Source organism: Amaranthus tricolor, chromosome 9 (assembly GCF_026212465.1).
Source record: "Amaranthus tricolor cultivar Red isolate AtriRed21 chromosome 9, ASM2621246v1, whole genome shotgun sequence".
Taxonomy (NCBI): domain Eukaryota; kingdom Viridiplantae; phylum Streptophyta; class Magnoliopsida; order Caryophyllales; family Amaranthaceae; genus Amaranthus; species Amaranthus tricolor.
The window spans coordinates 9,375,900-9,389,825 of record NC_080055.1 but is presented as its reverse complement, the minus strand read 5'-3'; the positions used below and the strand labels follow the sequence as shown (position 1 = coordinate 9,389,825).

At 33.3% G+C, this 13,926-nt stretch overlaps 2 protein-coding genes across 2 annotated transcripts; one reads left to right on the top strand and one right to left on the bottom strand.

Moving 5' to 3' along the window:
- Positions 1-1,388: 1,388 nt before the first annotated feature.
- Positions 1,389-2,552, top strand: LOC130823754 (uncharacterized). Its single transcript, XM_057688494.1, has 2 exons — positions 1,389-1,721; positions 2,256-2,552. Exons 1-2 carry the CDS (start codon positions 1,635-1,637, stop codon positions 2,376-2,378), a joined length of 210 nt encoding a protein of 69 aa, XP_057544477.1. The 5' UTR covers positions 1,389-1,634; the 3' UTR covers positions 2,379-2,552.
- A 603-nt stretch (positions 2,553-3,155) lies between these two features.
- LOC130823753 (gamma aminobutyrate transaminase 3, chloroplastic) lies at positions 3,156-13,883 on the bottom strand. The gene is made up of 19 exons (XM_057688493.1): positions 13,662-13,883; positions 10,748-10,857; positions 10,270-10,354; positions 10,113-10,185; positions 9,618-9,715; positions 8,323-8,415; positions 7,539-7,612; positions 7,421-7,459; positions 7,245-7,333; positions 7,084-7,160; positions 6,923-6,997; positions 5,943-5,990; positions 5,716-5,799; positions 5,356-5,443; positions 5,142-5,220; positions 4,156-4,246; positions 3,984-4,062; positions 3,657-3,772; positions 3,156-3,533 (listed from the first exon to the last, which is right to left on the bottom strand). Exons 1-19 carry the CDS (start codon positions 13,698-13,700, stop codon positions 3,462-3,464), a joined length of 1,509 nt encoding a protein of 502 aa, XP_057544476.1. The 5' UTR covers positions 13,701-13,883; the 3' UTR covers positions 3,156-3,461.
- Between the last annotated feature and the right edge of the window lie 43 nt (positions 13,884-13,926).

Here is a 13,926-nt window from a genome sequence, read left to right as displayed (position 1 = left end):
TCACAGCCCATACCAGGAGAAATTTTTTTTGTCGCGTATGTCCATTTGGATATGTATTCAAACATATATTTATCTAGTGCCCATGATGATAAATTAGGTATACCTAGCACGACTATACTCATCTTATACACGACTTATATTCACTCAAAATTCGTGTTATATACTCCACATACCATTATCAATCATTCTTTTGAAAATTTATTAGTACTTCTAATTTTTTTTTATCTTAAAAATAAAATGTTAGTTAGACAATCAAAGTTTATGGTGAATAATTCACTAATCATTTATTTGTTAAGTAATTTTTAAACTTTATATTTTACAAGATATTTATCACCAATTAGAGAAACATGTTAGCTTATTATAGTTTGATTTATTTTAATTAATTTGTTTATTTATCTTATATAATTTCTTATATAAGATATATATATATTAATAAAATAGTGTATTGTATAGTAATAGAAAATTTTATTCTCTAAACATGTTTTTTCAATTTTTCTAAAATACATTTTTTAACCGATTGATCAAACAAACCAATCAAATTAGCTTACAACCTAACGATCAGGGTCGGCCCTTAAGGGGGTGTAGTTGGGCCTATGCCTATGGTCAACTTACAAGAAAATTTATACATGTCCCTTTTTCTTGTCCCTTTTTCCAACTTTTACTCCCTTCACTCCATTTAATTTGCACATCTAATAGAATTGTAAATAATAATTTGTATTTGGTAAATAAGACATACGACAAATAGCTCAGTAAATGACTGGATGAGATTATTTGAGAGAATCAATTTTTGGGTGAGAGTTGTCAAGACTATTTTCGTTTTAGTTTGTCTCATTAAAATTTATTTCATTTTTAGTTTTGAATATAATAACACGACTTTTTAGCTTGTTATTCACCCTCGTATTTCAAAATACCTACTGGCAACTACTTTAACCTATTTTAAACAATTTCTTAATCTTAATGCCAAAATCCAATAAAGCTAGATAAGTGACACAACCAGAAATAAACAAAAATAAGCTTTTTAAACAAAAAATCCCCAAAATAAGCTTTGAAAAATTTTAATTCCCAAAATAAGCGTCTTCGTGTTCGAGCCAAAGATAAGGGTTTGTTTGTTGTACAGCGAACAAGAGAAAAAAATTACTTTGTTTTCTTTAATAATAGCGAACAAAGAGGGACAATGCCATAACGTTTGTAGGGAAAAAAAAATTAAAAAAGTTTGTTAGGCTGTTAACAAACTATTTACTATTATTTTTGTCCTTTAAACAAAATGACATTATCCCTCATTGTTCGCCGCTAATAACAGCGAACTAAGTAATTTTTGTTTCTCTTATTCGTTGTTAGTAACAACGAACAAACTCTGATCTTAGGCTGGAACACGAAAACGGTTATTATGAAAATTAAAATTGTTCGAAGCTTATTTGGGATTATTTTGTTTAAAAAGCTTATTTTTTAGCTTAACTTGACTCTGGCCCACAGTTGATGAAGGGATCTAAAATTCTAAACTAAATATACTGGTTTTCTAAGCATATTACTACTAGCAGTGACCAAATTTATCATGATAAGACTTTTTTATGCTCCCTTCAAAACAATACTAGCCACAGAAATTAAGGAGGTAGGCAACTTGTGAAACAAAAAGCATGGAAGGTATAGTTGTTCCAGTACTAACCATTGTAGCTGCGGCTGCTGTCACATTTTATGCTGTCAGTTTTAATGAAATTCGTGAGGTATTTCATTCTCCCTTTTTTTTTTAGAGTTTATGTTGGATCGTGTGCACATTTTATAGGTCATTAGAGTTTTTTTCTATTGTCATATGCTTTTAGGATGATATTTATTTAGATTATGAGATGTATATACCTCGTGTTTCTTGGTATAAATGCTGACATTGATAATTTTAACTTTACTTAATATGATATCAGAGCCAAATTCGATTAAAAGTTAGTGGTAGATTCGAAAAGAATGATGCTCCTATTCTTGTTGATTACTCTCACGAGCGTAGTTGACGTGGGTTCACCTGAAAAGAATGTTAGGATGGTTTGTCCCACATTGATGGATTATAAATAATGTGCAGATTTAGTATGCCATTAAAGGCTTTCCTTCCATTGTTATATGAGTTTGGGATGATATATCTTTGACTTATGAAGTATTTACAGAGTGTGTTTCCAATTATATGCTGAACTCTACTTGACAGTTTACAAAACATATCATCTAATTAAAAAAAAAAATAATGCTACTATGTTCTATTCATTTTGCATCATTAGAAATCGTTCAGAGCATTGGATGATAAAGAAGATAATGGCAAAGCTGGGTTTCAATCGTCTATGAGCTCTAGAGAACGTCGCGCCAACAGAAAAGCTAACAAGAAATCAAATAATTCTAGTTGATCATTACTCAATCAAAGCCATATTTCTAAGTTTAGTTTGATATGTAAAATGTAATGGATTATGGTGTAAAATAGTCTCATGAATGATGTTTTTATTGATGATTGACTTGTTTATTTAAGTTTAGTTTAGTTTGCATATATAAAAGAGAATGTGAAACAGAATTATTTAAGATGATTTCGGTATTAGTGAACTAGTAAGGAATATAGAAAATTTAAACTTTAGGGACTTTAAAAGAGGGTGGGGAAGGCTGAAGATAAGAGTAGGAGTGAAAAAAAAATATATAAAGAATTTAGACTTATAAGATGAGATGATGAAAAATCGAAATGAATGATAGAAGCTAACAACAAATACAATACTTCTCTTTTTCAATACAAAATATCTACTTGGATGAATCATGATATATTTAATTATTGTTGAATAATATACCAATACTGAAGGTTTAAGTTTTTACTTGAGTTGGTTCCGTAATAAAGTATCAGAAGTCAATATGCTGAAAAATCATGAATTTGAATCCCATTCACCTTTCATGTCAAGTGAAGTATTGACAACAGATATGAAAAGAGAATAGTGCATCCACACTTCTAGCTCAAAAACTTTCATGTAAGAAGGCATAATAGAGTAATGCTACGACTATCGACTACTAGTTTAAGTTTTTGGTATAATTGATTCCTTGACGTACAACTTCATCGCTTCATCATCTTTTTGTCTTTTTTCCCATTTAAACTAAACAAAAGAAAACTATAAAAATATCAAAATAAAAATATAGCAAAATCTCTAAAACAGAAAAGTAGTTCAATACCAATCTATAATAATGAATACTTCTTAATATCAATACTAGCTTTATTTTTCTACTTGGGAAATATTTAACATAAAACACAGCCATCATTTTTCCTAAGCCCAAATTAGTTGCAACATTATTTCAATCCTGATAAATAATGGTTATGTAATGATTTATTTATTTATTTGAAATACATAAAAACCCTTATGATGGTTATCATCTTTAACTTATTTCCTTATCAATGGAAGGAAAAGGTTGGAAGTTATTTTTTTCGCCATTATCAACCAGACGAGGACGATACTTCACTACTTCGTAGCCTTTAACTCCTTCACTCGTTCTTCGGTAGCCTTTAATGCTTTCCCATATTTGCTGATTAACTGATGCATGATCACACAAAGCATGAGAACCCGAAAACTATTAACACTTTTATTTTTTTGTAACTAGTTAGTAAGTTACAACATACGAAAACATGAACCTCTCAACTAAACGGGAAGTCTCACCTCATCCATTTCTTCCTCCGAGATTACAAGGGGAGGACATATCATGATGTTATCACCGGCCACACGAACTAGCATTCCATTCTTCTGACATTGTGCCCCGAAGTATGCACCTATGCCTGTCATTTTAGTGGTTTCACTCGCTTATTAGGTCGCGTTGATGGGTCTAAACTCTAAATGGTAGAGAAGCATATTTAGACCAGATGAAAATGGTGGGAAAACTAAATAGAGACGCATGGATTGAAAGTTAACGGATTGGAAATTATAGCTAATCTCAATCCATGGATTGCAAAAGTCAAATGAAACCAACAGATATAGAAGCTAGCTTACCCCATTCGGAAGGAAATGGATTGTTTGGCGACTTGTTATCTGTGAATTCAGTTCCGATAATTAAGCCAGTTCCCCTTATCTGTAGGACAAATCGCAAATAACGTTAATAGCAGCACTCGACAAGCATGATAGAGCGAGGGGAGATGGTGTATCGAGTAGAATACAAAGATACCTCCCCAATGATCGGACTGTCAGAATAACTTTTCAATCCATCTTGAAATTTTGGTGTAAGTTTTCTAACTCGCTCAACAATATTTCTTTCTCTGTAATAAAATTGACATTAACTATCATCAACAGTTCACGTTCAATCAAAAGTTTAGGTATCAAAAGCGCAAGATTCTGACACATGAATGCAATAGTCACGATGTCAAAATAGTCTTCATGAGTTTGCCAACATTTCTATTTTGGTTACGTCCCTTTTACTTTGCAATATTTCTATTTTAAGTAATGTCCCCACTTCCAACCACTTTCTTTAATTTTTATCCACACATTTTAACTGACACCAAAGACCGAGGAAAAACAATGTTATACACGACTGAGGAGGACCTGCACAAGATACAGTCCACACAAAGAAACTTACACGGGAGCCATGCACACATATCCTTGTCATGACAATTAAAATTTGTCTCCTGTTTCCATTGGGCCAAAGATTACTAATTCTTTGGTTTCAGATTATACTGGATTAAATAAAAATGGTTTCATAAAATCATGTGCTTTTTTTATTTATGTGAAATTGCAGATGATATTTACTACCAAAGGTCAATCAGAAATAAACTTTTGCTAACACTAACAAGGATAAGGATGTGTATATCTAATCCCCAAAGACCCCCGTCTAGGTGGGAGCCTCTTAGAAGCACTCGAGTAATGGAATGTCGTAGAATATCATTGTAAAACAGATTGCTCTACTCATGAAATTGTTAGCATTGAATAAAACAGAAAGGTGCGTATTTATTTGTTAATCCTTCCGAACTGGCTTGGTTACTGCCCAGCACCCCCAATAAAAATTCTTCGTGCACACAACAAAGAAGAAAGTTCGAGTGCCCCTAATGGTCCACCCTTCCGCATTGTTTCCAAAAGTAAAATAGGGGCAAAGTAAGAAAAATAAGGTTATGCAAAAATCAAGAATTATGGGTGAGTGAGGATTTAGGAGTATCATACTTGTACACTTTCAGTGATTCGAGAGCAACAGCACATGAAACCGGATGCCCAGAATATGTAAATCCATGAGAAAAGGAACCTAAATTAAAAAATAAAAATAAATAAATAAATAAATAAATAATTGAAAAAAAAACACCCCTCAATAACTTGTGATAATATGGTATACCAAAATATTTTCCACAGATTTGCAATATTGTACTGTAATAGATCATACCAAGTTTATTGCTTTGAGAATATATAACATCTGAGATTTCAGGGCTCACAAGAACGGCTCCGATGGGCATGTAAGCAGAAGATAGAGCCTGTAAAAACATAAAATAAGATAAATAATTGCGTAAATACAACACAAAAGCAGGGACAGGTGGACGGTCCTACAAGGGGGCAAGAGGGGCTTGCGTCCCGGGCCCATCCAAAAAATTACAAAAACAACGCTTTAATTTTTAATAATTAGGGTCCTATAATAGTATATTTAGTAATTAGGGGCTCATTATTAATGTTTTGCCTTGGGCATCTCAAATCTCAGGGCCGAACCTGTACAAAAGGGCTCAGAGTTTAAAGTAAAAAATTTCCGAACCTTGGCAAGAGAGACAAGATCTGGTTTGAGATTGTATTTATCCGAACCAAACATTTCTCCAAGTCTTCCGAAAGCACAGATAACCTGTAGGAAAAATGGAACTTCACATGAATAGATAGTATAACAGCAAAAAAGTGAACAGAAAGTTACAATTCTAAACTTGTCTTAAAGTAAAATGAAAATGGAGTTTCGGTTAAATATTTGATAGAACATATACGTCGACATACCTCATCTGCTATAAAAAGAATGTCATATTTCTTCACTATTGCTTGAACCTGTATTTACCAAGTACAATGACTTAATAAATTAACATTTGATGGCCATAGGAAAGAAAGTGAGAAAAATAGAAACACAGACCACATTAGTATAACAATTAAGAAACTGGAGAGACAAATAGCCAAGTCCATAAGAATGCATATTAAAAATCATCTGTGCATCTCGCTAAGTACATTCTTACTCATCCATCGCAATTTCCACATACATGGCATGCCACTGGCCACAGGAGATGTAAAGAGAAAAAAAAAAATAAAAACTAATGTGCACCAAAATATTAGCGCTTAAGGGGGTATATTGGATCAATCTAGAGCCGGGGAACTCTTTGGCCGCATTCTCCTTTATGGGTATGGGTTGCCGCTATCCTTCTTTCCCCAGACCCTGATCATAGTTTTCTATGGGTGGGATACACTAGGTACGATGATGATGATAAATTGATAATGATGGGGTATATTGCGAAAAAACTAGCAGAGACCGACTTTTCTAACACCATATTATGATATAATTGATTATCGCATGCATGCATCAATAGGAATGTTCAAACTTCACGCACAATTGGCTAGTTTAACCCCTCAATTGAACATATATTCAGGAGTATATACTTTTTTTCAATTTTAAACAGATTATCGCTTTTTCTCCTAGTAAAAGTGTACCCCTTGCTTCGAAAGAAATAGCCAACAAAGAATGTCACTCATGGGGCATCCACGGTTACAAGCTTCATCATATACTTCCTCCGTTCTGAAATACTTGTTGCATTACGGTTATTGGCAATATTCATCGATCGTTCAAGCTTATTTTATATATTACAGCTAACGTGAGAGAATAATATAGTCAAGTTGGATCTTGTTTGAATCATCTAATCACATATTTTCAGGATATTAAGCTAATCAGCAAAAATTCTTAATACTACGAAATCATTGCCAAACACACCCACCTTGTCAAAGTATGTTGCCGGAGGAGGTATCACACCTCCAGCTCCCATGACAGGCTCAGCAATAAAGGCAGCAATCTGAAAGAGAGAACACTATAAGCTACAAGAATTTATCAGATTAGTGACATAAAACTAAGAGGCTACTAATCATGAAATCTCAATACCGTCTCTGGCCCCTCTTTGAGAATAAGGTTCTCTAGATTATTTGCCAATCTCGTAGCAAACTCCTCCTCCGTTTCACCTATTACAAGATGTGAAATTAGGCATCAAATACAAGTTCGAGCAACGACAAGGGCAAAGCGAAGACAACTCACAAAATCACAACCTGGAAGATGATAACGCCAATAGTGAGGACAATCCGTGTGCAAAACAAAAGGAGCCGGCAAATCAAATTGTTGATGCAGGGCAGGAAGCCTGTTCAGAGTGCCATGTAAGTTGGTTAAGCAGTTAGCAGCACTGTATTCATGGAGCTTAAGTAAAAATATGCAACCTAGATCTTACCCTGATAAGCTAGCGGCAATGAGAGTAGAACCATGGTATCTGTCAAGTATAAGAAAAGGGTAAAAGTCAAATCCTTCAAACAGAAGTAAGATAAACAATTGATAGGATATAAACTTACGATTTCGAACGGGCTATAAATTTTTTCTTATTTGGTCTTCCAAGGGCATTGTTGTAATACCAAACAAGCTTCACCTGCTCAAAAGAATATTTCCAAACCCCAAATCAAGAGAAGCCTCATCAACAAAAATATATGTCCCTCAGAGATAGTATAGCTTCAATACTTAGCAAAAACAAAAGAATGTTGTGTCTCTTTTTAAAATATTCTCTTCTATCTATAATGTCCTCTCCAAGCTATATTATATACTAAAGTCGGTAATCTCAATGGCAGGTGTCGCAAACATATTTATTTTTATACTGCCAAAAATCCTAACAACACTAAAACATATATATTCAATAAATCAACAAATATTAGTTTCCATTAATATAAAAATATTTTTCGTGAGAAATATAATAATATTCTCTATCATAGATATATATTCAAGTACAATATCAATCTGGTTTTTATTATAATAAGCTAAAAAGTAATGATTGAATTAAGATATTATTTTGTGCATTTAATACACGGAGTTAAAGGTAACTTTTTGATTTTTATTTCCATCAGTCTGATGCACAAAGCCAAACCCGTTTATGTCTAACATTTCAACCATGCTATGAGCCTATGACAATACTTCCAAGCTCTGTACAAAAAGGAGCAAAACCCAATTATCGGCTGGGCCGTTCATTTAATTGATTGGTTTGGTTGTTTGGTCTAAATGTCTTGGCCATGAGTTCTTTCAACCCGTAAATCAAACATTTCTCACTGCAAATAACTAAAATCAACTCACAAGTCAAGGATAATATACCTGAGTATCATTGGCTTCCGATCCACTATTAACAAAGAAGGCTTTCGCCATTTTTCTTGCTGTAAAAGTCCCTATAAGCTCCTCAGCAAGATCCTGTGGAATTGAATAAAAACAGTACTATAAATATTCCAATCTGCATATGTACTCGGTACATAGAGGTGCCCAACTACCAGAAACAGTGATCAAGGAAGTTGGATGAAAATTTGAGGAACATGCAACATATATTGTGACTGCTTCTTCGACTTGTATAACCCAATGTGACGAACCAAAAGCTGATACACTAAAGAAAAGGCCTCCAAATCTACAATATTTGATTTAACACGAACTAGGACTTTTGATAGTGAATGTGAACCAAATAGACTAAATACTTATGCACTAACAGAAACTCTTTCAACCCAAGAAAAACAGTCGTGCTTCAAAGAATGAGAGCCCACATAAGGGAAGCCACCAAAAGGAGAAAAAGATTAAACTAGAGTTGTATATCATTTGTGAATAGATACGACTCTTATCAAAAAGCTGATAGGTTTCATTCTCTTTCAGAGTTGCATTTAGGGATAATTTTAGCTCCATCAAGATAGAGTAGGCTCTATTTAACTTGACATTGGGATGGAATTATATAAGCTCACATTACAAAATCGACAAAGTATAAGTTTAGAAGACTTGATAATGTTGCAAACTTTTCTTGGTCAGGCGTTGAGAGGTCAATCCTAGCCAGAGCTTGGAGAAACTATATGTGAATCAAGATAGAAAAAAATACATAAGAAACTAAATTCGACGTTTATGCCCCATTCTAACTGAAAAGCCACCAAACTTTCTTGGCCCTTCAGTTTACAAACAAAACCTTTAACTTCAATCTAGCTATTAAGTATTTACATAATACCAATCACCTCATAAGTTCCCAGTAGTAGAATGTATGTGCATCATGTCAATCTGCCTAGAGTAGTCAAATTCAAATTTACAAATAATTAGATACACCCCGCAGCTCAGAACTTACACAACTAATTTCTTAATGGAGGAATATGATGGATTTTCGTAATGTACAAATCTGATGGATTTCGGTAGTAAAACAAACATTTACCTCATAAATTCGGATTGGCTTCCATTTCCAATACACTCAATTATACCGTCAGTAAACTTATGCTAGTCACTTGATCTATTAAGTAATGACAACTAAAGAAAAAATATGCCATTTGCTCAAGCCTCAACTTCAAAGCAAGCAGTGCCAAAAGTAAAACCACAGAGAAAATCTGAGTGTACTGAATGTGTTAAGCTCACAAATACTAAATAGCACTCACCAAAGACACTCTGGTAGTCCTATTCCAGAAAGAATGGTAAAACGGCAATTTATTCAACTGTGCATTTGCAGCAGCAATAAGTCGAGGCTCATTTCCTCCTGCATGTTTCAGATCAAGCAATGAGCACAGTCCTAGCTTACAAATTTTCAAACAAACAAATATAAAAACCAGAGGCATTAAAAAGGCAATACTATCGAGTTCTAGTTGCATTTTTCCAAAACACTTGATAGGGCTCACACTAAAAGATTAATGCAGAAAGGTCTACAAACAAAGCGAAACTACAATTGTTAATCTTGTTGTGGGGTGAACTTATAAATTAAGATAACAAACAAACATACAAGTACTATTCTCGATATAAACCAAATCAACAATTGACAGAAAACATGAATAGCACAAGATTAAAGGGTTGCAGAATGGGACAGAACAAAGGGAATAGAAAAAAAAAAGTTCAAGTAAACAACCCCAACTCTAGGTTGTTTCCGCCAAGATCAGTACCTAAAGATGTGCACCACAGGCCGGCAAGAGAATCAAGATACTTATTGCCATTGATATCGTACACGTAGCAACCCTGGAAAGTAATTACATAGCTAGTCGTAAATTAAAAATCTCAGATGAGCTTGTTCCTGATACAACATACAGAATTAATATTTACCTCAGATTTTTCTATCACCAGTGGACTTGTCTCAGTTGATTGCCATCCAGCCGTAAAAGGTGCCAGCATATCATGTCCTTTGAAACTTAAACAAATAAAGAAATCCACATAAATGCCTATATATGCAAAAGACAACAGGAACAGATAAAGTTGGCATTGAGATATAAAGGAATCAGGATAACAATGGAATTAAAAAGAACATGTTCGTATAATTTGGAGAAGCAAGTCAAAGGCATGATGTGAGAGATGAGAATAATGGAAGAAATACTTTTTCATAGTGATCGAAGGAGTAAAAGGAAAGCGAGATGAAATTTGAGCCAGAGCTTAATTAATACCCTGTCGGCCTAGCAGCCTTGGCATGGCCGACTTGATGTGGTTGGTTAAAAATAAATTGCATTAAATCATTCGCTCAGTCACTCGAAAATATTGGGATTCCTATTTTATATGCATTATCAAAATCAAAAGTGGACATACAGACCATTTTCTGCTTTCTGAAGTTGAATCCACTGATGCATCAACACTAAGACATCTGACCAGGTGAGAGGACAGGTTAACGGAAGTGAAAGAATGCTTCACATTTGAACACAACTGTAGATCCATCAAACAAGCATATAAACGTCATCAGTATTTCAAATAAGAAAATGAACAGAAGGTAGACTTATGTCACTAATCACTTCCATAGTTCATGAAAAATAATATAAACGGACTAAACTTATTTAACCTCTCCGCAAAATAGCTTAAAAACATTTGGCACAACTAAAAACTTAGAAGGTACTTTAACGGTGCACAATCTAACATCAATGGTCATATGTATGTAAAAGAAGTAATGACAAGGCAACCCAAATGTATAATTCTGTTAAGACCCACAATATATAGATCCGAAAATTTAAAGTAAAAAACTGTAACAGTAAAAGATGAAATATCTTCACATACAACTTTGTTTTTTACAACCACAACAAATAAACTCAATAGTACATTAACTTTTATGAAAAGTTTTGATTTTCATTCACAATAAACCAGAGACAGATTCCCTGGCCACTTTATACACTCTTGAACAATAAACTAAAAAAACTTTTGTCCTTTCTTGAACAGTGAAAAATTAAGTGGACGAACTTCATGATTCAAGTCAAGATGATATTCCTATATAGTTCTACATTGTTCATTTCTAATACATAAGATCCCACAATTCATACTATAAAGTATAAATCAATGACATTCATCGTTTAGAAAAGCTGCCAGATATCTGATAGGACTTGAATATTAGACGGTCGAGACTTGAGCTTATACACTTCTTCACTTAAATGACCTACATATTCATGCACCCACACATTTCAAAGACCCATATACAAATTGCAAAAAACTCACCTATGAACAAAGGATTTCACAAATTTTGAAAATCATGGCTTGACCTAGTGGTTGAAAGCTTTCCCTTTGATCCTAGTGAAAGGGGTTCATTTTTCACAACCTACACGAAGATTAATCCCCCTTTCCCCTCGTTCCTTTTTCCTAACAAATTATCCTGACCCCAAAATCAAAACAAGAATTTCACAATTTCAAAAGCCAACATACAAGGGACATCAGAAACTCCATTGTAATGAATTGTTGTGGAGGGATAATATAGGACTTACTTAGTATATAGTAACAAGTAGTTAGTTTAAGTAATAAAAAAGTACTCCTTATAAATAGAGGGTATTTGTAGATAACATTCATTCAATCATTTGTAATAGAATTGGGATGAGTTTCTTAGACGCATTTTGGGAAATCTCAAGCTTCTCGAATCACTTGAACTATCACATTGTATTGTAATCATTTTAAGTAACAACCAAGTTAGGATTTTATTAGAAATATAATACAAATACAAATACAAATTACAAAGAACAAATTTGTATTCCCCTTGTGTGGATGACAATGAAACTCTTTACTTTGTCGATCACCAAAATAGACAAAACTTGAAGATTAGTTTGCAACGATGAAAGTCACTCAGAAACTTGATATATGTAGAAGGCGGGTAATCACTTTCATTTTGTGATATTTCTCCTACAATGATACTTTGGATTGAATTTTATAGTTCACAAAGAGATACAATCTACAACACCACACTCTTAGCACTAGAAAATGGAAAGAAACAACAATGTATTGTAGATGGACAATTAACTTAGAATAATGTACAAAGAGTTTATAACTCTCTTTATACACAACATGCAACAAAGAAAAGAACAAGAATGTATATTCTTAGAGGAAATTAGAAAAATGACCCAAGGATATGCATTTTCCTTACATGCAACTCTATTTATAATAGCGTACATAAACCATATATCCAATCATAGAATAACTAATATCTAATTAGTTTTCAATCATCAATTGGTGGTTACCAATCATTAAAAATGATTGAAATACCGAACTTAACCTCCCAAAACCGGCCAAAGGGACCAAAACTGCAAAAAGGCAAAACATGAGCCATGCAGCGAGTCGCTGCTCCCTGGCGACGACTCGACACTTCTAAAAAAGACGAGTTGTCTTTTTCTTCTGTTTTGCAAATTGTGTTTTTCCTTTTTGCGAATTCTTTGGACTTTTATATTATTATTATATATTATGTCCCACTACTATAGTAGTTCATGGTATGTATATATCACTTAGGACCTATATATTCTAAATGTTCAATAGATTTACCTACATTCCATACACATTCATTCAACTATATAAAAATCAACTATTTCCACACACATTTCATTACATTTCTTGCTACATATTACTGCAGTCTTGATGTCAATCATCTCTAGCTATGTCAATCCATAACATGAGCAAAAAACTTCAGCAATTTTCAAAACCCACAACATGGGGAATCAAAACTGCACCTTGGCTCCAAAAACAAGAAACATCTCAAATCAAAGTAACTTTAAAAACCCCCCAACTTCCTTGCTCTAATAGTGTACACTCTCCATAGAGCCAAATAATTATTTGGTTACAGATTATAATGAACCAAAGTAAAATGCCCTGCGCAATCCTTAAGTATCCAAAGTTGTAAATGATGTTTTCTATATGAAATTACTATTGCACACATCCAAACCTCAAATTCCAATAGGTGAAAATTATTTAATTACATTGAGGCAATAAAGTGTTGTTCTTTGTTCTAATAATGGTGAAAACTAAAAAACAAATTCAAATAAATATGTCATTTTCTATTCACAAGAATAATTCATTACCAAAATCATATAACTACAATAAAACCCCAACAAACTTTAAGCAAATGGGATTATAGAACAAAAAATCAAATTGCCATCAAACCCATAAAAATGATTAAAAACACAGAAATTAGGATCATAAAACGCAAGAAATAATTTAAAAAAAAAAAGTTAATCAAAAAACAAAAGGTAAAGGAGAAAAGTTAAGACCTTGATTGCTTTGGAAGTGGATTGAATCAAATATCTCATTGTTCAAAGTTGAATTTTCTTCCAAAAGAGAGAGAAAAGAGAGGGAGGATATTCAAGAAAATATATATTAAAAAAAAAGTTGGGATATAGAAAGAGAAAAAAATTTGAACAGTACAAGCGCTGCTGTATATAGCAAAAGTCCTAAATTATTGGGCATGTGATATTTCATTGGGACCAGATTTTACAGAATTAATTATGCTGATTACGGAATACTACAAATTTATGG

Excerpts from the sequence above, each read along its gene's own strand:
- LOC130823754 (XM_057688494.1), top strand. The coding sequence starts at position 1,635 with ATGGAAGGTATAGTTGTTCCAGTACTAACCATTGTAGCTGCGGCTGCT. Across the intron at positions 1,722-2,255 it reads GTTTTAATGAAATTCGTGAG|AAATCGTTCAGAGCATTGGA; the intron begins GTATTTCATTCT and ends TTGCATCATTAG.
- LOC130823753 (XM_057688493.1), bottom strand. The coding sequence starts at position 13,700 with ATGAGATATTTGATTCAATCCACTTCCAAAGCAATCAAG. Across the intron at positions 7,334-7,420 it reads ATTGCCGCTAGCTTATCAGG|GCTTCCTGCCCTGCATCAAC; the intron begins GTAAGATCTAGG and ends CACTCTGAACAG. Across the intron at positions 5,800-5,942 it reads TTCTTTTTATAGCAGATGAG|GTTATCTGTGCTTTCGGAAG; the intron begins GTATGTCGACGT and ends TTTTTCCTACAG.